Genomic DNA, 23,560 nt, shown 5'->3' with positions numbered 1-23,560 from the left:
CGAGTTTGCAAGCTGCCCAAACAACCCCTGACAGATTTGCTGAAATAGAAAGAAAGTGTCCCAGCTCATTCCTTTTTATCAGGGTAGATTTCATTTGCTGCAGCATTAAGAGTGAATTACCTAAATACACGATTAGATTTCAAGCTCAAGTAGAGAATACTCCTGCCATGTTCGACACTGCAGGCAGTTAATTTTGATTATTTTGCCTCCTGAATAGATTCTACTTCTATTCAGCAGCCACAGTACAAACCATTTGTTCTTGTGATGTAAATAAACAGGATTCTTTCTCTAACCTTGGATTTTTTTTTCACGGTATCTTCCTCCTATACATTTTGCCCCATGTTTTCATTTCTGTGCATTTGTCCCTATAGTGAATCTTTGCGAGGAGATCATCAATAAACTGTTAAAACATTCAAGCCCGCCCCGCTACATTCTTTCCATTTTCCTGAAATATCATTTTAGCGTTTACGGCCAGATTGCTTTTTTTAATAAACTTCACTCTCCACATGTCCTTGTGTCAAGGTCTTTAGAGGTGGAGCCGAGGAACGGAGGTGTCGAAGTAAGAGGGGACTCTGTTCCCCTGTATCTGAGGGAACGCTGAGTGCCTGGAATATGCACACACTCTCGGACACACGCACACACATACTGCATGGGCACCACTTCAATTTGCAAGAAATGATTTGAGCTGTGTTATTTACACAAGACTTCCTCCAGTTAAAGGGTGAATGTGCTCGTTCAATTTCTTTCTCTTTTCTATTGCATTTATTTATTTCCTGTCAGCTCTGCTCCTGTGTTTATTACGGCAATCTGCCTTTTTCTTCCCCTCCCCTTTTCTATGCTTCCACCCTGTCTCTGAGAAGACTATTACTCTAGCTGCCCCCGCTGCTGCGGATGCAGATGCACTCAATTCAATTTCTCTCCGCTGCTGCAATGTGAGGAAGGGAGGGAAGGGGGGGGGGGGGGGTACAGGTACAGCGAAGTAGAGGAGGGAGAGAGGAGAGAGCGTAAGGGGATGAGAGGTGTGGTTGGTGCACAGCAGGTGGACAGATTCAAGACTGCCGCCACCCTTTTTTTCTTTCCTTGAAGGACATTATCATAGGAGCCTGATGCAGCTCAGCACACCACGACATGGCTTGGATCTCTTTTTCTGCCTCAGGCTCCAGCAGAGAGGAGCACATCTTAACCAGGTCTGATAGATATACAGGGTGTAACACGCAAGAGCTGGAGCTTGAGCTACTGCCACTGAGCTTAGAGTAAGTTTAGAGACTGAGGCGACCCTCTGATCTCCTCCAGCTGTGCAGTTTAAACACATTTCAATCTATTGACTGTGTGTGTGTACAGTATGTGTTTGTGTGGCTGAGAGAGCTAGACAAAGAGAGAGAGAGAGAGGAAGTCGGTGTCTGTGTTACAGCTGTGTAATTGCAAACAATAATTACAGCTAGTTTTGCACTGCGAGACGTGACCGTTTTAATCAGACGTAAAGGTGCTCCAGATGGCCTCCTAAAACAAGGTGTCCTGTTGTTGCACATAAATTCCTGGCCTGCAAATGAAGTTTTTCCATGAATCGTTTTATGCGTGTCTTTATCAGAGTCAGGATTTAACAGGGGCTCGTGGCAAAAACTCCCTGCAAAATTCTTAAAATGCCAGTGAAAGTTAAAATCTGTGAGGAAAACGCTGCAGATACCACCCAATGTGGTAGACAACAAAGGAGGTATGCATTATTGACTATTTGGGGACAGAGAACAGAATGGAAACTGTTATTTGCCCAGCAGGGGAGAGAAACAATGTTGGTATAAATTCAGTGTTTATTTGCCAGAATATGCAGCTGTATTATTTCACTGTTAAATAAAATTGCCCCTGAAAAGTTACACAGCATCTCTTAGGATGAGATCAGAGGGACTATAAAGCCTGCTGGGAGAAGACTTCTTCTCCTCCCTGGGTCTTAATATAATGATTTATCCACATATCCACATCCTGATAACGAAGCTTATCCGGACCAGACGTTTTGGTTTAGCTGTCAGTATTATGCTTCAGGAGACGGTGTGTGTTTGAGTGTATATGTTCATCGAAGTGTGCAGTTTGTTGGGCATGTTGCTGCAGCATGTCGCCACATAAACTTCTGAGGATCATTTATTATTCTATTTCACCGCGCTTATGTGCCACCTTTTCTCCCATTTCATTGCGAAGACTAAAGGTGCTCTGTGCTTTTCCAGCAGGGTATTTAGACCCCAGTCATCCGCCTGGAAGCTGAAATTAAAAGTGAATTCTGTATCGTCTTTTCCATCATTCCCTCAAACAACCTTTTGCATGCTTGCTTCATTTTTATGTTCAGTCCTCCCTGGGGGAGCCTCTTCTTTTATGCTGCTTTAATCTCGCCTGGTGTTAGTGATGCTCTCTGTTCGGTGTACACTGATTTCAATCTTCATCACGTCGCCATGTAAAGCTTGTTTAGAAAAAGTCTTCTGATCTAATTCTGAGCATAAAAGCCACACGCCCTCTTGCTAATGTTGCTAATGCTCGGTCACAAAGCCGTGGATCAGTTTATGAGCGGCCTCGTCTCCTCCAGTATATTGCACGTTATGAATTAAGTGTCCCCAGTCCCGGGGGTCAGAGAAGCTGTGAATTTTGAGAAGAAACAACTCATCTACTGGCAAAAGACTCAACTCACTTTTATTACATTTCTCCTCGTTTCATTTTCTCAAATGCAGATGAATAGTAATTATGAGTCATAAATGTAATTGATTGTATAGCCTTTGAAGTATAATTAGACTGTCTGGCCGAACACGGATGCGTTTGATTCTGAGGTTTTGTGATGATACACTCAGATTCACACACAAATGGACTCACACAGCCATTTTCAGCAGCGGTGGAAACTGAGTCAGCAGCACGATACAGCTGTTGATTTAAATGTATGGGACTGGGGGAAAGCTGGGCAGCATTCTTTAGAAGTCATATTAGTTTTCTTTTGACACATTCTCCCTCAAGACCCCTCTCCGTTTCACCGGCTCTTGACCGAGATTCAGTCAAAACCTTGGAGGAAATCTTAAGCTGATGCTGCTTCCCTCCCAAAACACTGATGTGTTGGTACAAAACACATCAGTGTTTAGAGGCAGTATGGGTCTGTCACACACGTTTGTGGCCCCAGTCAAAGCATATTGAATTGTCACTAATAACACTGTATGATCAAATAAGGAATTAATGCAATCATACTGAATATTCAATCTGCTCAAAGCTATCTGTGACTACGTATTGAGAGTCATATTGAATTTGTGGAAGCAGAGACTCACATCACTAGTCTACACACACCGGCATCCTCTGTGTGTCTCTGCTTCTCTCCTTTGTTTGGTCTCTCAGAGACGTACAGCAGTCCCCTTTCCTCTTTTGTTTTTCTCAGTTTGCACTTTGCAGGCTGGAGATGGGGAATAGATCAAAAGCAGAATGGATGAGCTGTTTTGCAAGATCCCCCAGTCTTAACGGATTTCAAGGCTGGGTGAGACTGCGTTATGTGTTGCTTGGCTGGGTGTGTGTGTGTGTGTGTGTGTGTGTGTGTGTGTGTGTGTGTGTGTGTGTGTGTGTGTGTGTGTGTGTGTGTGTGTGTGTGTGTGTGTGTGTGTGTGTGTGTGTGTGTGTGTGTGTGAGAGAGTATTTGAGTGTGTGTATGTGTGTAATATGCATGTACATGCAAATTTATGTGTGTGTGCCTGAGTGCCTCTGTGCCTGTGTGCCTGCAAGTTTGCCTCTGTGTCTCTGTTTTTATCAGCCTGAGAAGTGCACCCTTGAATTCCTGCTAAGACTCTCGATATAATGTAGCTACAGAATAACCGTAGCTGCAGTGGAACCTTATAGATGTTGTTTCATGTGTTCTCTCTTCGAGGTACAGACGGGTTCGTGCTCGCAGTCTGTTCTCCAAGCAGTCTTCCCTGATTCCCTGAGGCGTTCTCATTTGATATCACATTCATCGTGATCATCCATCCATCCATTATCTATAAGCGCTAATCTTACCACTTAGCCAGTCCATCACAGGGCTAACTCACGCTCACATTCACATTCACGCCAATGGGAAATTCAGTCGCCATTAAACCTAACTTGGATGTCTTCAAACAGTGAAACACACTTTTGCCTGTTCTCCCAATGCCGCCCTCATTGTCATCAATGTTTTTTATTTATTATTTTATAAAGCCCTTACATTTGCACACACTGTACAGTATACACCTTGGTTTACCTCAGAGTGATGCAGGGAATCAACAAAAACAACATAATGCACGGACACATTTTAAAAAGACAAAATAAACAAGATTCTTAAAATATTTCTCAAGCAAAAATGAATTCTCCTAGCTGACCCTGCTCACAGCCTCCCCATCCCACCCCGGAATTATGCAAGAAGGTGATTACACGTATGATCTCATTTTTATTAATGCAGCCTCCCCGAACTCTGTGTAGGAGGTTTTAGCACTTAATCGTAGATTCTTGCCGTGGAGCCTCGGAGATGTACTGTATGCATAAATGAAAGCAGGCATTAATACATGGACACTAGAGTGGTGTCTTCTGCAGTCATTTTTTACCTGCTATAAATGTCACATCATCATGTCAGACGATCAAACATCTTCATACTGAACTTTCAGATGAGTGAAGAGCTGACAGAGAGTTGGACTGGATGTAGCTAATAAGCACTGAAGGCTGGAATACACCCCTAAAAGTCTCGCTCTGTCCCCAGTGTTAGAGCATGTCTCTACTAACATGGTCGCTCGAGATGAAGACATTTGGATAGTCAGTATTGTCAGGGTGCACAGGCTGAGCCGGGACTGTGGCTGCGAGGGCATCCATTGTTTGCTGTGTGCTCTAAAGGGAACGCAGCACACGAGAACATGCAGCGCTGCTTTGAAGATCTGCTTTAACAGCCGAAAGTCCTCCTCCTCAACCCAGAGTTTGTGTCTCATCACGGCGCTTGAACAAGCAACGCCAATATTCACCATAATGCTAAATAATGTGTGTGATGACTAGCTTTGGGAGGAATTACCAGATCTAAAATAACACTATGCATTTGTGTTTGCTCAGATGTAATAAAGACAGATTTCAAAAGTGTAGCCCGGGCAACTTTCCTCCACTGCCAAGCTTCTGGACCAGCAGGAAATAATTGCAAGGATACCACAAGTCGTATGCTCCTTCTTCAGTCAGCTCCAGAGTCATGACTGTGTGCTTTGCCCAATCCTCTCTTTGCTGTATGGCACTGCCAACCACCTACACCACCACCTGTGTTTGTCTAGCACCTGAAGTTAGCCTACGGCGCCACCCTGATTAGTCTCATTCCTGTTGATGATGAGTCATACCAGAGATAGCTTCTACAAAAAGATAGACCATTTTTCCCACTCACTGTTCCATGGAGAAAACATCCATAACAGTTATACACACTAATACAAAGCCATTACATGTCATTTGAGCAATGTGGTCATTGTGAGGCAGAGTGTGTGCACTCTAAATATAACTGTCCTCTGTTTTGTTTTAACCGGGACGCTAGCTGCTGATTCAACTGGTGGTAATGTCCGCCGATGGGTAAAAACTGCATCCACTTCAGCATATTTTCATCAAGCTGAGATAGCATAATGTTGCTATCACAGCAATAAAAGTCAATCCTCATAGGCCCATGAGGATATTATGCTTCTGCAATACAGACACCCACAAACAGGCATGCACATATACAAGCACGCAGCCAGAAACACACACACACACACACACTTCCGTCCTCGACTCAGACTCATTTGCTCGGCCGTGACACCTGAATGCTTTAGCCTCGGTGTAAGTGGGCTGTATGACATTATGCTTGATAATGGTAGCTATTGCTTCTCTCATATATGATGGATGCCTCTGTCACGCCGCAGTCTCGCCACACCCTATTGGACACAGCATTTTTCTGACAGGAAAATCAGCCAATCCTGACGCTTCAGTGAGCAGCCCCCCTAATCTTTTCCTCGTGCTGTAATTCCAGGTTGCAGAACGAACCCTGGGTAATTCGTCGCAGGGTGCGTCGTTCCACTTGTTGTCACTTTCTTTATCTCTCTCTCTTTTTCCTCGCTCTCTCTCTTTATTTTGCACTCACATAAACTCTCTCTCTCTCTCTTTCCTTGTGCGTCTCTTTTCTGTCTCTCAGTCGCTGTCTCTTTCTCTTGTTCTCTCCACCTTATGTTCTGGCTCCCTGGCTGACTGCTTCTCATACTTTCTCATTGATTTTCCTTCCATTCGCCAGCCCCGCCGCACCTATTCAGTGAGTGATTGACATTCCCCTGCATCTTTCTATTTCTCTCCCAGTCTTTTCCTTTTGCTCCTCTCCTATTCCCTTCTTTCTTATTATACTCTATTCTTCCTCCCGCCTCCCTGTTACTCAGGAAAATAAATAGTGCACAGCACTCGTCACCAGTCTAAACTTTGTCTGAATTTGCTTCCAAGATTCATTGGTTGTACTGCACAGTACTTATTTTTTGTAATTGCAGTGTAAATACCAAATTAATGACACTGCAAATGAGAAATATCAAGTTACAGCTATTTATATTGCCGTACACAAACACAGTCTGGTGTATAGCAATATGCAGCTCCCCCTCTGTATGATAAAAGCTTATGAGTCTAATAGATTCTCTGGTTGTGCTGCCTGTATAATGAGGTTTTATGCAATGGTTCAATGCTGCACGAGGATTAATGCGATGGTTAGGGTTCCCTTCATTTTAGAGTTTGCCCAACCTACAGAATTATTACAGACTGAGCTCCAAAGCAAATGACATGTAAGATTACTGATGCTCTTTCCCAGCCATCATATTAATGGCAGCTGTGTGGCGCCCTGATTAATATTTAATCAATTTAATTAGTCGTGTTTTTGTGTCTCTCCAAATTGTAGACACTCTGTTGTCATCTTTTCATCCTATTTGTGCTACATAATGAGTAGCCTCCCATTTTACTGCACAAATCAATAATAAAAAGTGTAATTTATTGCATGAAGTCTCAGACAGAATAATTACAACATTAAAGGTTTTCAGTCTGTTTGATAAATGTCACGGTGTGTTTTCTCCCGAGCATGCGTTCCTGCTCACATTAGCTGATGTATACGTCTTCCATCCTGTTGGTTGGAGTGACTCACAGACAGTACAGCTCTATTTTCTCCCTCTCTCAGCTCAAAGAGAGCTGACGGCAGGGCCACCAAAGGGCCAGTTCCTTCCCCGCCAGCATATGCTTCTTTTCCCTTCCTGCTCCCTCATCTCCCTCTCTCTCCACCTCCTGTTCCTGGGCAGGAGTCACTGCACCACCCCATCCCAGTACCCTCTCAGTCACCACAGTGGTCAGACCTTTGGTGACACCTGCTGAGCCCAGCCAAGCCTGAGAACTGATTGTGTACGCTGATTGCTGAACACCATATTTGGCGGGTCCCTCTTTTGGTCGTGCGACAGTATGTTCGCATTTCCTGCCTCTCTTTCTTGAGGCCATCAGCAGCAGAGTGCGGAGTGTGTTGTTCAGGGGGTTTGGGTAGCACTAGTCTATTTGTGTGAGCAAGGTGCTGTTTCTCCCAACAAGTACACCAGAGGAAATGGAAGGAAAGATCTTTTTGATCATATACTCTCAAAGGAAATCTTTGATTCCGGGAGCTCCTCTCTCTTCCTTTTTTTTTGTCAGATCTCACATCAAAATTCATCGCCAGTGTTAGGAGGGTGGTTAAACGGCTTCCAAATGTAGGCATTGATCAACATGAATGGGTTGAAGTCTCTTGAGAATTTGGGCAATTTAGCCTTGAAACAATCTGTGACCAAGCTTGGAGAACGTTGTTTACTGTAACATCAGACCTCAATCACTGATCCCATCCAGTCTGACTCCAACCATCAACAATATTCCCGAAGGTTTTCTAGCATGTAATCAGATAGCTCATTCCAGGGACATGAACTGACTCACCGCAGCAATGTGTCAAGGCTAAATTGGGTGCCATATTTTCTCATTTACTCCTCATATATAATATTCATAATGGAGGCAGGTTGATTATCATGATAAGGGATATTGTTTCTCTACAGTATGGCAATGTTTACATAATGAGGTACATAACAGAGTTTGAATGTAAATGACCAAAAACAGAGTGTTTGGAATTGTCATTATGTTAGTTCTCAATTAGTCTCACAGGTTGTTTTTAGGAATACTTTTCCTTCCAACGTAGTAGGAACGCATGGGCAGGATGACCTTAAAATACTCCTCATATATTAAACGTACACAGCAGGTAAGATACATTAATGAAACTGGCACAAACTAATAACAAGACATATTTTACACGGTATCTTGATTTATCTTGAGGTTATCGTCTGTGCCAACATATATTGCTTCTCTTATTATTGACATTAAAATTGTGTGTTTCTGAGTCAGCCACGTACATGAAATGATAATTTGTGAAGCTATAAGATAAAGAAAGGAAAATTGTTTTGCCAATAGTCACGCAACTTGTATCATACTGTGTAATCACCAGAAAAGATGATAATAATAACACTACTACTAATAATAATAAAGGTTTGATACAGCACACTGCAGCCCAGGTACAGAGTAAATTGGTAGTCACTTGGAAAGTCAAAACTCTGTTGTCATGTCAAAATTAATTTAGTTTTACTCGACAACTTCACCTTTTTCACTTTATCCAGTACTTGCACAGCTTTTAATAAGCTCCAGGGTTGCAGACTTTTCCCAGCCATTAGAGGAGCCATGTAAACTCTTCAAGGTCAGAGTACACAAATCACCAAGGTCTTTTCCTGTCAATGCCATTAAGGTAAAATAGAGAAGAATGAGGCAAAATGGATTTACAAAATACTCCTGTTTGCACACACTGTCATCGTCTAGTTGGGGATTGAGAAACATGGGTCGAGCAAATAAATGAACGACGCAGGAGATGGCCGAGACAGATTGAAAGAGGCTGGGAGGAAAGACACCATGTGAGGTTTAGGTGTGAATACCCACTCGAGCTGTAATGAAAATGAGAATGTGGCTCTGCGCCACAGGATTTGCCGGTAATTGGTTTAATGAATGCATTCTGTTGCCTCTGATTGAACACATGCCCTGTGTTCGCTCCTCAAGGAGCCACACACATGTTGTCTTTGTTTCCTCCTCCAGTCTCGCTAACTTTTCACCTTCTCTCACTAACGCGGTGATCTGTCCGCTGCTTTCTATCCGTCTTAGGCTGTCTTTTGTGAAGGTCATGCTGATTCTCCTTCAGAGAACAGGGAGGCAATTAAGCACAGATTGTTTCTATTGGCCTTTTCCAGCTGATGGACTTAGTGACTGATCAGTTTTGTGTGTGTGCGTGCATGCGTGTGTGTCTGCGCTCTCTTTGCAGATTGGCCTGTGGCACTCAGAAGACGGACTGTCCATGGAGAGAAAGCTTCCATCAATCAATGTGACAGACACCCTCTTCAACACTACTCTTACCATCACGACAATATTAGTAAGTACCACTGTATGCACACTGATAGACACACATCAGCAGTCGTTTTATTAGCTCAACTCCTGGGCTGATCTGCATGTGGCTGACATTCTGTGGTTGACAGACAATTACCATATCAAAAGCCCATTTTGTATTTTCAGATCCAAACTCAGTCCTCTTGGGATCAGAGGAACTGATGCTGCGCGATTGTTTTGCCCTGAGTGCTTCAGATGAGGCTACATCACAGTGCATCAGCAGGAGCTAATAATTCACCATGTCAGCCATTCTTTGCCTCTGTTGTGAATATAGATCCTGTGAGTTCTCGCCATCTCACTGTTCTACCTGTTACAAGGGATGCAGTGATCGCCAAATACAGGAAGCTTTTCTTCTATGATGACATTTTTTTGCAGGTCAAAACTCGCTATTTTTTCAGCACCAACAAAGTAAATTGGGTATCTGAAACATAGAGTAAAATTTACTCATATGTATTCAGATTAATTAATTTAATTAATTAAAAAAGATTAAAAACGGAAACAGTGCCGTCGCTCAGATTTGCTGCTCCGCCTGAGGTTATTTAAGAAGTGGCCAAACCACATTCAAAAGGGTTAAGCGTAATAACTCAACACAATTTATAGGCTTGATTGGAGGACAAATTGCCTGACACTGAACGAAGGGGGGCTAAACCATCTCACTCTTGTATTAATGAAAAGCAAAAACAGTTAATAGCTGCTCCAAATGACCACAGCTGCCACCTCCGCAGCCTCTCTGCAAACGTCCTGTTCCGTTTGTGTGTTTCTTTTGTCTCAATGCACTGAATTGTAAATACAGTGTGTGCATTTGTGCAAAAAGTCACAGAGAGCTTGAGAGAGATGTTCACATATTTTCTCACCCACGACCTTTTTTTTCAACATCAGATAGGTGTGCATGGAGGGGGCTGTAGATGCTGTTTGACAATCTGTAAAGCACTTCGTCTGAAGCATATTGACCCTCATAGCCTCCAGATGCCTGCAGATATATCAACTCCTGGTTATTATTTATTAGCATATCAACACAGGCAGTGGTGAGTCATGAGCTGTTTGCATATCTGCTCACTGCAACTCCTTCTTGATAAAAAAAAAAAAAAGATAGAAATTGAGCCGCTGAAACACATACTGAACTAATGTCTCAGCGATGCACAAATGGTGCTGCAACTTTGCACAGTTAATATATTCCTGACTGATCCAGTTCTTAACAGTGATTAATTGCTCATCAATTAATTACCTACCTGTTTAATTAGCAGAGCAGATGTCTTAGGAATTTCCAACCAATGTGAGAGTACAATGCCGCCTTCTCTGTTTTACAGTAGCTTTCAAAGGGCATCTGTGCGATTTGCTACCGTAAAACATCAAAGGTGATGAATGGATTCATGTTTGGACGGCATGATTTCCAGTCAGCTGCGTGTGTTTCGCGTCTTCCTTCATTCCTTGATACACACACAAAAACTCAGCCAGTCACACACACAAACAGACTGTCACTCGCCCAGCTCCTCCTCCTCGCTGATGGATCAGACGATAAGACACAAAGTAGCTTGTAAGCAGAGGCAATTGGCCCAATGTGTTATTCTGAGTGGTTGGCTTATCAGGCGCAGAGCCGTGGGAATGAAGGGAGGACATATTGCCATATTTTGCCACTGAACAACTCTGTTCAGTCTCAACTGGTCTCATTGAGACTGATTGGGATTTAGATGGAATGGTTCATTTCACACAGGACGCGAAGGGCGCAGGGGAGGATAGAGATATGTGTGTGTGCGCGCCTGGGTTGAGGGGGAGTACAAATGAGACAATGTTTTCACAACAGAAAGAAGGTGTGAAAGAATTGGCCGAGCACAGAGCTTTGATTTCACTTTGGAGATATAGAGTCCCTGGACCAAACTTCGGAAGCCACCAAGGAGCAATTTTCAGTGCCTATCACAGCTCATTCATCATGGTGTGATTGCTGTGTCGCTGTTATCTCGCTTGTGGGCGGCAGACGAGCCATAGCTGAAAGCCTCCATATGAATTCCTTACCTGTAGCGCTGGCCTGCAAGTGTGCTTGCGTGTGCTTGCGCTGGCCCTTACAGTATTTATAGATGCTTTCTCTCAGGCGTTTGTGTATGTTCATGTGCACTCTTGACACGTTCACCTGGCCATTGCAGGGCAGTTTCATAACATCTGCATGTGACCATCACCTCATTTCAATTTCACAAACAGCTTTAGAGAGAGACAGGAACAAAAAAAAAGAGGCAGTCCCAGAATTGATCATCACTTTACTGCTGGGCCGCAAGCCATGTGTTTGTAATCACTGATTGAGTTTGTTACAGGTTCTGTTTAGGTGTTAGTGAAATAACGTCTTTAAACCCTCAGTAGCCTCATTGATGTAATAGAAAAAGCCCATTTTTATCCTCCAGATAAAACTCTCTTAGTCGTTTTGTTCTAAATCGCCTGGTTTCCCCCTGTTCTGATATACAGTTGCGTGTCAAGCACAAACAATCTGTTTTCATTCCTACACTTTCAGCTCTTTTTCATCCTTGGTGATCTGCATCGCGGTTGTGTCGTTGCTGAATATTCAAAGCTGCAGGTTGTCATCTTTTCAAGTGGAGCTAGTTGACTTTTCTGTAACTTTTTGAAGAGACCTCTCACCAAATGTGTGATTCGAAGGTTAAAGTGGAGAATCAATGATAAGAGCTGCACTTGCAGAGTGCATAACGGGGTCCAAGCTCCCAATGCAACCAAGAGCATCACTGAGTGGGGCTCAAACAAGCAGTGTCTGTTTGTGTTTGGCTTTGCCCTCTCCCGCAGTGCACACAAATGAATCACATTCACACACCTTGAGTCTTTTTTTCCCTTTAACTTAAGTTTCAGTTCGCATGCCAGGGCCAACCTCATCATGTGTGCCCCCCCCCCACCCCCGCCAAAGCTGATCAACATCAACCACCAGCGTTCCCCTGAAATGCACATCCCACATCCTCACACGATCAAACACAGTGGAAACACACATAGAGCCGTCAAGCCTCTCTCTCCCACCATTCACACAAACAAACATTAATCATTTATTCTCTATGAAGCTACAACAGCACAGAGGGTAGATAGTAAGAAAATACTCACCCCAGCATAAAGCCACCAATACATGTAATGCCACGAGCAAATCATTAAACACCGTTGGATGTTAATATATCACTCATTTAATTAGGGTCTTAAATACCACTCATGCTCGGCACTCGCAGAATTCAGGTCTCCTTGTTATTCCTCCTCTCTGAGAGAAATCAAACGGAGCTTTACCTGTATGAGCATCTGTCTTTGGTGCCAGCTGTATGCTATTTTTTAGGGAATCATGCCATCTCACTTTTTAAATCCCAACCTATTTTTCTTGCTAATGCATGAAACCTGCTTGGAGTCACTGCCGTGAGAGCCATTTCTGTCTTTGTCAACCACAGCACTCTCGGTCATTTCTGCCCTCGTGTCACTGAGTGCTCTCATATCCACTCCCGTACATGTTGGTAAGAATCCAGCAGTGCACATAGTGCTGGCTGATAAAAGCACACACAGAGGCAGATTTTCTGGCGCTGAGGCGTGTGCACAGATCTGTCCTTGTTTCTCCAAGTTTGTACTGTTTTCGTCTCATTTGTATTTGTGTTACCTTTTACTGTTTTCCTGTCGAGCACGAAACATTTCTGTTGAAATTTGCTTCATAAAAAATTAACATGACCTAGCCCTTTTTCCTGTTGACCTAGTATTGTCAGAGCTTCTGTGGCTCCTCTTCAAACAGGACTACAAAAACCCTGTGAGAGAATTGTATCTCAGCTGGCAGTTTGCTGGGCTCTGGAGAGCAAGTTTTTAAGGATAAGAAAAGAGCTGAGGAAAGCGAGGAGGGTTGTGTGAAGACATCTTGAACACCCTGAGGTTTTAAAAAGGGGAAACTCCGCCGTGGTGTGTGAAGCTGAACGTGAACAGCGCCCACCGCTGCACCTGCGCTGTGTGTGTGTGTGTGTGTGTGTGTGTGTGCGTGTGTGCGTGTGTGTGTGTGTGTGTGTGTGTGTGTGCACTTGCGTCTTCCTCCAAAGTTATCAGTCCGCAACCAGACTCCTCATGGCCTGGGAATAAGAGGCTGCTTTAAAAGTCTGCATTTCTTTATAGCTTCAAATCCATAGCTTTATTGCTGTTTTGCTGTCGTGTGCAAAAGAAGGTCGATGGAATTTCCTTGTGATTTTGCCTTCACAGAAGACAGCACTTTCATACCCCTGCATAGACTTTTCAGACCTTCTGTATAGTTATTTTTATATGATTTTGTTCTCAACTTCATAAAGGCTTTTAGCGGAAGTCGTTCTTTCAGTCGTTTTTTTTTTTTTTTTGTCAGTGTTTGGTGGAAGTTTTTGGATGAGTATGAACTGCAGCAGGTACATGAACTTTTAATGGCAGTTTCCATTTCTGCACCACAGCATAGATCTGGTTAAAAGACGGTTTTGACTGGACATTTTTATAGAGCAACAGGAGCTCAGAGAAAGAGAGACACATTGAAACTGTGGAGAAAGGCAAAGGAGTAAAAGGGAAAACATGTTTTGGCTTAATAGCAGTCAGACAGTCCCCGTGTTATTGATTTGCTGTCGGGTTTTTACTGGTGTGATTGATGGATGTCTGCCAGGTGTGATTTTATTAGTCTGTACTTAACCAGGTCAACACCAGGCGATGGAGGGAAGACAAGATACAAAGGCATTATTTTCCAGCCTTCCTCCAAGAGATTGAGCATCTAAATGACAGAGGCCATTTGTTCTAAATATAGAATGCTTTTACGCACGCACATAAATCAACAAGACGCTGGAGATCGAAGTACGTTTTTTGGCTTAATTAAGTGTTGTAGTCAGATACAAACATGCCTTCATCCAGGCACATTATTGGTCCTCTGGTCTGTCGGTGTGATGAGCTGTTAAGTTGCTGAAACAGGCTTGTGTGTTGTTTCATTTCTTCCCTGTCCCCCAGTCCGGCTCGCGTTATGTACAAAATGCCTGTGAAAGCCAACCTCTGTAATAATGTTGCGGAAATTGGAAGGAGAGTGAAAACGTCTGAGTCGGTCTGGCTTGACTGCAAGTCAATGCCTGAAACGTTTCAGCTGTCTGTGAGCTGTGAAATTAGCATTTATATTGTATGGCATGGTGAAACATGAGCATGCATAGGTGTGACATTAGGACAGTGAGTTGAGGTGTTTCGACTGTTTTAAGGAGGTAATGTACAGACGGACAGATTTACCTTTATAGATTGGTGTTACTGGCTGACTCTGAACCTGAGGAGCTTTTTGCTTTCTCTTCTGAAAGGACAAGATGATTATTTGTTACTGTGTTGTTACTGTCAGTAAATCCAATGAAACAATGCTTTAGTCCACTGACAGGCTGACTTCTCCAGCTTGTCAGTGGCCCCAACTCTAACTCCAGTTGTCCCTGCTGACAACATACATTTTTAAAAACTGTATATAGTGTTTTAAAAAGATAAAATAAAAGTAAAAACAGTAAATCAGTTGAACTATTTTCAGCCACACGTACAGCCTAGTCTCCTAGAAATCATATTTACTGTGCATACTACTAATCTGCAACAGCAAATATGTTGTGAAGGAAACATAATGCTGCCTGGATTTCATTTTTTATCAACATAGTGAGGAATTACTGTTCAAGTCATGAAATTAATGTGCTAAAAGTTCAGTTTTATTTCTTACTGCCCAGTATCCACCTTTTCAATAAGATGTCATAGCAACTGCAGCATACTAAACCTTTTCAGTGGATTTTCTCGGCACTCAAACCATTGGGAAGAGGCTATGGTCTTTTTTGATTCTGAAAAAATGACCTAAGCACAAGACCTGATGTGGTAACTGTATTCACATTTAACCAAAAAAATCACATCTTTTCCAAACCCTAACCAAAGCACTGCTGCTGTCTGCCACGAACAACCACACATGAATCCCAATGTCACAATCTCACACTTCAGACGCTCTCCATCCCACCCGAGTGCCTCCCCAGGACTTGTGTGTGGTACAAAAATGTCGTTCACTTGAAAAATGTTGCTTGTAAACGTAATCCAGGCACCAGTAATGTTCCCCAGCACAGCATAATTAGGAATGCAAATCAGTATTACATAAATGTAATTTCAAGGAGGCAGGTCAGCGTATATTTCCAGCAGCGAGACGCTGTCATTGTGCTCATTGTGATGAGAGAACACCCAGTAAAACAGCGTGGCTCATTGGTGTGTTTTTGATATTTTTTCCAACGGCAGTGGAGCTCATGGCACAGAAGAATAACCTGTACTTGGCTTTGGTGAGGTGATGTTTTCATAGGATTTGTTGACGATAAGAAAATGAAGAACATCACTGATCCTCTGTCACATTACTGACACACTTTCTTTACTCTGTCTTGTAACAGTCTTTGTCATCTCCTCATCTCTGTGAGACACTGCAGGTTATTGTTGCGACACAGCATGAACTATGAGCCTGGTTAGATAAATTGAATCCGTATGCAGATTCGAGGAGCGGACAGCAAGTCCATCAGTAGATACTCTGCACTCATTCTTATCACAGCAGAGCAGCAGGCTGTGGGTCCCGCTGTCCAGTGATGCAGCAAGAAAGAGCCAAAGCCGCCCAATCCAGTGTTGTCTGTGTACAGTTACAGGTGGAACCAAGCTGTTGCCAGGAAAACAGGGAAGGTCACAGTAACAGCTGTGCCGCCCAATGTGCACCAAGATCTGAAGTATTCTCAATTTCAGTGTAACCGCTATTTTTGTGGCTTTCACTGTGAGGCAAATCATTCACCAGCCACCACACAGCTCTCAGAATACATCACCGCAACACGACTGCTTATGCCCCCCCCCCCCCCCCCCCCCCCCCGAGCTGTCACAGTTGCTTCGAATGGCTTACGCGCATGAATCTGTGGTGAATTACACACACCCCACCACAGGCATTTCTGTAACACAAGGAGTCGCCAGCCTCTTTCACAAGACCGAGTCAAATTGAAATTTGTGCACTAGTGTATTTTTTTCGCAAAAGGACACAAGCCTGTGTTGTTTAAAGAAACGCATCCAATAAGACTTCTATCCGCAGCGATAAAGAAAACAGACCTTTGTTTTCTGCTGTTTATTTTTTAGAAATGGGGAGTGTCAGCACGGGAAAACATTTTGACTTGTTAATCATTGTTATCTGATGTCATGTTGCCAAAGTAAGTTACTTTTAGCTGGATTCACGGGCTGAGTGCAGGGATAGAGCAACAGCAAAGTGGTACATAACGCTGTCTTTTTTATGATGTAGTGCAGCCTGAGCGCAGCAGTTTGACAGTTGCATTATATGAAAAATAGCACAATAAGGGTGGCTCCAAAATACACCACTGCGAGGCTCTTTAAATCTTCCTACGACATCAACTAAATGACAAAACAAGCCATAAATAAACAGACCGCCAAACAGAGAGTTGCTCCTCTAAAAGACAGGTTGTAAATACGTGTGTGTGTGTGCGTGCGGTGGGAGGAAAACTACTTTTGTTTCTTATCCACTTTTTGCTGGATATAACAGATTAGCACACGCCTGCCTGTTCCTGATATTAGTGCCTGGCCCTGCTTCAAATCCACACATCTCACTTTTCATTGAAGGCAGTAAACCTGATGTGAACTCTGACCTCCAGAGGACATATGGGACACTTCCACCATTCGTCCCCACTGTAAAATGTTTAGTTCTGTAAAACAATCATATTAAACATTAAAGAGGCACTCCAGCATTTTAATGGTACGCCTACATAAAGTTGTGGGGGCTCTCAGGAGATAGACTTTAAAAAGAATTGGCAAATTTGAAGCTACAGAGTCTAATATATCCTGACATTTAGTCTGAAGTTTAGGTCAAGCTGCCAAAAACACTGAATTCTATATTTCCCATAATTCCCCATAAACCAGTTTGTAACAGCAGTTTTCTGCTGAAAAGATGGTTTAAAAGTTATAAAACCTAAGAAGACTGAATTTGAGGTGTAAAATCAATATAGTGCCTGTAAAAAGGACAGATTTGATTTCCTGTGACTGAACTATTTATTCTCCATCTTGCTTTGCTGCCTTTTATAGACCGTCAGTTGTAAATGCCTACAATGCAAGCCATGTGTGTTTTTCAGGAGAACCCGTATGTGATGCTGCGGCCAAACCACCAGGACCTGGAGGGAAATGACCGCTACGAAGGCTTCTGTGTGGACATGCTGAAGGAGCTGGCAGATATTCTCAAGTTCAAGTACCGCATCCGGCTGGTGGGGGACGGTCTGTACGGGGTTCCTGGAGCCAATGGAACGTGGACCGGCATGGTCGGAGAGCTCATCTCAAGGGTATGTAAATACATACATGTGCACAGACTGAGGTGTGCCCTGAAAACAATCCCCACAAGCACACATTGGCATATTTATCACATTATGTATTCATGTAAGCACAACAGTGTCCAAAGCTTGGCCGAGAGGCGCTCAGACACAGAGAAGTGTATCGCTCAGCTCTCATATAGTTCACAGCTAGCAGCTTTCCTTCATGTCATACACTCTTTTTTCATTCAGCAGTTGGCCTTTTCAGCTTAAGCATTGTATTTTCCAAAACAGTCACGGCTTGTTGGTGGCTTGTTCCCTGTCAGCTCCTTTCCTTAAGCCTGTTGAACTGACCTTAACAGACTTTCCTCCAGAATCAGTCCATGTTGTTGCTGTGAAATCTCTAAGTGAGGTCTTACACTCTTCCAGCTATGCTGCATGTAGCTGTTAACAGGCAGATAAGGTTATATAAGGGAGCTGAGGGGTGAAGATAGGGAGGAAAAGAAGGGAAGCAGGCGTGAAGGAGTGAGGAGGAAGACTTGGGCGAGGAAGAGAAAAAGAGGAATGGAGAAGAGAGGGACTGAGCTGATCCTAAGAGGTGATCCGTCTCAATTCTGTGGGCTAATGGAGGGCAAAGCCATTAAGTATGTAAAGCAAAGGAGTGCCTGCTCTTGTTATTGTCACAGTCTGTCACCGTCCTCGTCCCCCGTAAGTTGCCTGTGGAAGACTGACCTTCAGAACGGTCAACATGTGTCTCTGACAGCAGCTCGAGAACGTGCTCGAGAGGGATTTGTCATGGGATGGGGGACATCTGCAGGGATGGTAAGGTGGACATAAAGGCTTGAGCTTGTTTGGTTAAAGGCTTAGAAAGGCACTGGAAGATGGCAGAGAAAGAAAAGATTATCAAAGAAAATATAGGCTTGGATGGATGAAAGTTGAAAAGTTGAAAGGATGTTGAAATATACATTAGGAGAGCCTGAGGTTACTCTGGAGAACAGATACCTGTGTCCCTGCCAGTGCCGTTCAGACTAAACAGTGTTTCACTATAGACGGGTGATTAGCTTGATGGGTGTCAGACAGCCTGAGCTTGACAATGAGACATGCCAGGACCAATCCAGACCACAGTCTAAGGACGGTATGTCCTAGCTTTTTAATGCACAGTGCTGCAGTTAGAGACAAGAGGCACGCAGCATCGCCACAGACTAAATTTTGGAGTGAAAAGCTGCATCCTGGAGGGCGATGTTTAATTCATCCCTCACATTCACAAGTTTTATTTTGTCCTTTTTTTTCGGGATGGTGTGATACGACTGAATGCAAGTGGAAACAGGTGTGATGCAGCATTGAACAGCCAATATTACATCCATCCATCCATTATCTATACCGCCTATCCCTTTCGGGGTTGCGGGGGGCTGGAGCCTATCCCAGCTACAATGGGCGAGAGGCGGGGTACACCCTGAACCGGTCGCCAGCCGATTGCAGGGCCAATATTACATTGCGGGCCTTTTTTTTTTTCAGTTCTACTAGAAGGCATAACACCAGGCAGCCAGAGGAATCCAGTAATCAACATTAATATTCTATCATCACATGAATATTTCAGTGGCTGTTACGCCGTACGTGTGTGTTCATTTTTCAAAGGATCATTGTCTCTCTTTGTTGAAATTGCCTGGATGGTTCCCTGTGTGTGGCTTCCTTCTGGCGCTGGGAGCAGGCGATCAGACTTTCAAACGACAGAGTGAGAGAAAGGATGAGGCGGACGCTGGGACAGCCGATGATGGAGGGTCAAAGCCTGCGGGCTGAGGATAGGCCAGCGGGAGCGTGGGCTGGGGCGAGGTTACAGAGGCGGAAATTTTAAGCGTAATCTGCTAATTGGAGCACAGACATAGCGGGACTGGGTCGTTTAGGTGAAGTGCCAAATGTCCTCTGGTACCATTTTGAACCTGTTCTAAAGGTTAGAATAATTATGGAAAGAAAGTATTTCCTCATCTCTGCGAAATGGATTTTGTAGCAAAAACACTCCCTCGTGTGTCTCAGATGTCCCTCTTTCCTAGAGATGCAAACAGTGTGTTGTGGATTTTGAGTGGCGTCTGCAGTGCTGCTGCTGCTGCTGCTGCTGCTGCTGCTGCTGCTGCTGCTGCTGCTGCTGCTGCAGCAGAGCTCCTTTCTCCTCACTCTCATCCTCCCATTCCACTCCGTCTCCCCAATCCTCTTAGTTCTCCTGCAGCGGACAAAGAGCACTGCGTTGCTGCTTTCACTCTTTGCTCCTCAGGGAGATGAAGAATCCCTTGCAGTTGCACTTTGCTGGCCTGTATTATTGTAGGGAGCCATCCGGTGTTCAGCATACATTGACCATTTCTGTGTGTGTGTGTGTGTGTGTGTGTGTGTGTGTGTGTGTGTGTGTGTGTGTGTGTGTGTGTGTGTGTGTGTGTGTGTGTGTGTGTGTGTGTGTGTGTGTTTTACCAGCCACTGCTTTGTCAAGTGATTTGTCTTGACAGCGTTCCCAATGGTTACCCTGATCTCTCTTGTGTCCTACACACACGCACTCACACACACACACAGTGCCAATGGTGGATTATCCTCACCAAAGATAGTGCTGTTGGCGGACAAAGAGGCTATGGGATACAAAAGGGCATTATAAGAGAATTAGCATCTAGTTGCCCACTTCTTATGTCATCCACGTCTTCTTTTCAAGCGTTTAAGTTGGTTATGTCATAAACTTGTGTTTGGGCTTTGCTCAGTGTACGCATACGCCTTTGTGTTTACATGATGTGATTCTCCTCGCCCTCTGTGTTTCAGAAAGCTGACTTGGCAGTCGCGGGCCTCACCATCACAGCAGAGCGTGAAAAGGTCATTGACTTCTCCAAGCCCTTCATGACCCTCGGCATCAGCATCATGTACCGCGTCCACCTGGTGAGTTAGCTCCCACCAGCCATCCCCACACGCACCCACACTCACACTAACCAATCGAGCTGGCTCTTGTAAAGCTTGTGGACATACCGCAGCAGGCTGTTGAGCCTTGTCTAATGGCTGGAAAAGAAGCACTCTCCCTTTTGGCCTGTAGGGTTTATCTCTCATAGTTTGTCTAAATCCCTCCACAAACTCTCCTCCTTTGCACCTTATCGACTCCTTTACCTCTCAGCTGCTCCCTTCCCCCTGCATCCTTGTGTTTTCACGACAGTGCATTCCTCTCTTTCAGCCTCACTATCACTTTCTTGCTTCTTCTTTATCTCCTCAGCATCCTCTCCCTTCTGTCCTTGCAGGTCTTTTCACTTCTCCTGTGTTCGTCCATTTCTTCCTTCTGTTGCTGTGGCCCCCCATCTTGCCAGCACCAGATGGCGCGTTTTACTGTGTGAACTTCCTGATGAATGTAGCAGTTTCACAGTTGTTTCCTGCTTGCCCTCGGAATGAGTTTAGCCATCTTATTCACACACGCAACGCCCTCCATCCTCCGCAGAGAGCAAGCCCAAGCAAGAAACAGCGAAACAACAGCCGTGCAGGTGGAAATGAGCCAGTGTCTGCAGAATCAGTGGCCCATTAATCATCAGTCCTCCCCCAAAACCCAAGGTGACACAGCGAGGCCTGGTATGGCTCTGGCCACAGGCCGCAGTGAGGTGTTCTGGCACGTGCGGTAGCTAACATTAGTGTAGTATCCCAGAGGGGCGTTTACTCACATTCCCTCCTGCCCGCGTAAACCTCCGTCATTCTCACCTCCCCGTCGTCAGCGCACAGTGCTAATAGGTGTACCAGTGAGAGACTCAATTGAGCGCCAACTGTTGGGGAGAATCAATCGATGTCCACAGCAGATGCAGTGTTAAACGGGCTGTCGGGTCGCATATCACCTCTGAAGTGGGAGGCAGCATCAGGGGGTGATATGGAGCTGATGTCCCTCAGGGCTGACACACACAGTCACAGAGTTGAATTAGCTCCGTCTTAAGCCAGCTGATGCCCAAATTCCTGATTAAGAGGTCAATAAGAGAGAAATGAAGAAAGTTATTTAGATAAAGCATTGGTGTGTGGAGTTTTTGAAAAGATAGAAAGGAGAAAGGCGCAAGATAAGAGGTGCCGCCATCATTTCCTCGCGCTCTTTTCGCTCTCGCATCGCCTCACGGCATCTTCTCCAATTTTACTCAGGGCTGTCCCCCTCCATGCCTCTAAAATTCGATATGTGAATTTCTGTGACTGCACTTGTTTAGTTCTAATCCACTGACTATTGATCTGAGGCACAGTGGTTTCTACAAGAGGGTTTGCTGCTTATTTCAAACTTTAAATGAAAATTCAGTCCGATCAATAAAAATAGCGAATGCAATAAAATAAAGGCGCCTGTTGAGTATTAATTACACTCAGACTCTATCGGCCATTTAATCGCCATCTCTCCTCTTTGTCAGTGTGTATTGTAAAACACTGTTTTTCTTTTTTATTGTGCATCTTTGTTGTCTCGTCATTCATTTCCATGTGTCAAGGCTGTGACGCACAGTCTGAGCCAATCAATATGGACAATATTTTCTCAATAACAATATACATATATAATAAAATAATCCTGTTTTGGCAAAGTGACTCATGTGCATTTAAAGTTATCTCAAACTGCTTCAGACCAAAGGCAGCAAAACTTAATAAATGAATTTCCTGTGTGAAGAGAGGCAACAAACCTGGACTCTAACTCCAACTCGACGTGTTCCTCCACTCTAAAAACTGTCACAGTCAGCTTTTCTCTGGAGCATTCAGAGCAGCAGCAAATCACAACACTTAATTACCTGTCACATGATTTTGTGTCAGTGTTTTATGCTACACAGAAAGACCGGGGATCTGATTCCCTGGAGGGATCACTGTTGCCTCGTACGCTCTTTCTGTTGTATGATTTCTGGGGTGCCACAGTGAAATGAAAAATGCAGCAAGAAACCTCAGACAGCTTGCAGCTTGTCTGCAGAAGATGAGCTCTAGCTGTCTGGGTTCTCCACCTGTCTTGTCTGACTATTTTGTGGCAGGTTGGAGAGAGTAATATTTATATACAATCATGTAATAGTGTATATTATATGGCGTGTGTGCTTGGAGTCATGCATGTGGTTTGAGGCCATATAAATAAATTTGATTTGCTTTTCCACACAAATCAAAGAGCACACCTTCACCTCTGCAGCCAGTGCAATATGTGCATTGAACGTCACAGTTATAGACCGAGAAGTAACCTAGAGCTACTGTCCACCTCTTCTCATAAAACCATCCCTCCCATTGCATTCATCATATGTACAATGCAAAGCTGTATGTTGTATCCCCAAGATCCCAGCGCTCTGTGGTACTATATATCAGACCATTTAAACATTTCCTTTATTTAGGGAACAGCGTGACAAAGTAAGTGTGTGTAAGTGGAAGAGAATGAGAAAGTGGCGTTTGATTAGACATAGGAGTTAATTAGAGTTGTGTGGAAGCCATGTCAGATCCAGCAGCTGCCCTGCGGGTAGAGAGCGGCATACGGAGCTTTATTGACTCTCTGGCCAGTGGCCACATACGACCTCAGAGAGAATTACACAGAGACACCCACATAATTCCACACACATAACAGCACAAAGGCACACACTGCACTGTACGGTCTCACGCGTGTACAAAACACACAGACATAAAGCCAGACAACCTGGCGGGCTCAAGAGGCAGCAGGATGTTGTGAATATGACCCTGTGACCTCTGCCAAATCAAACTGCTCTCTGCCGATTGCCCCTGTGGCTATCTCAACTACCGTAACAGCTGACAGCTTCTACTCTGACACAATTAGAAATGCGCACACTATCAAAGACCCCGGGAAAGAAAAGGACAGAAGGTTGGGGAGACAAAGGGAG

The 23,560-nt window shown here is 44.2% G+C and overlaps 1 protein-coding gene across 3 annotated transcripts in view; it reads left to right on the top strand.

Moving 5' to 3' along the window:
* The window catches only part of grik4 (glutamate receptor, ionotropic, kainate 4), a 274,826-nt gene that overhangs the window by 234,815 nt on the left and 16,451 nt on the right, over positions 1-23,560 (top strand). For all 3 annotated transcript variants that reach the window (XM_070969982.1, XM_070969980.1, XM_070969981.1), the window contains 3 exons: positions 9,344-9,451; positions 17,568-17,771; positions 20,532-20,645. In XM_070969982.1, coding sequence (XP_070826083.1) covers positions 9,344-9,451; positions 17,568-17,771; positions 20,532-20,645 — 426 coding nt within the window. The remainder of the gene's footprint in view (positions 1-9,343; positions 9,452-17,567; positions 17,772-20,531; positions 20,646-23,560) is intronic.

This window comes from Chaetodon trifascialis, chromosome 9, assembly GCF_039877785.1.
Source record: "Chaetodon trifascialis isolate fChaTrf1 chromosome 9, fChaTrf1.hap1, whole genome shotgun sequence".
Classification (NCBI taxonomy): Eukaryota; Metazoa; Chordata; class Actinopteri; order Chaetodontiformes; family Chaetodontidae; genus Chaetodon; species Chaetodon trifascialis.
This window is presented reverse-complemented; position numbering and strand designations above follow the sequence as displayed.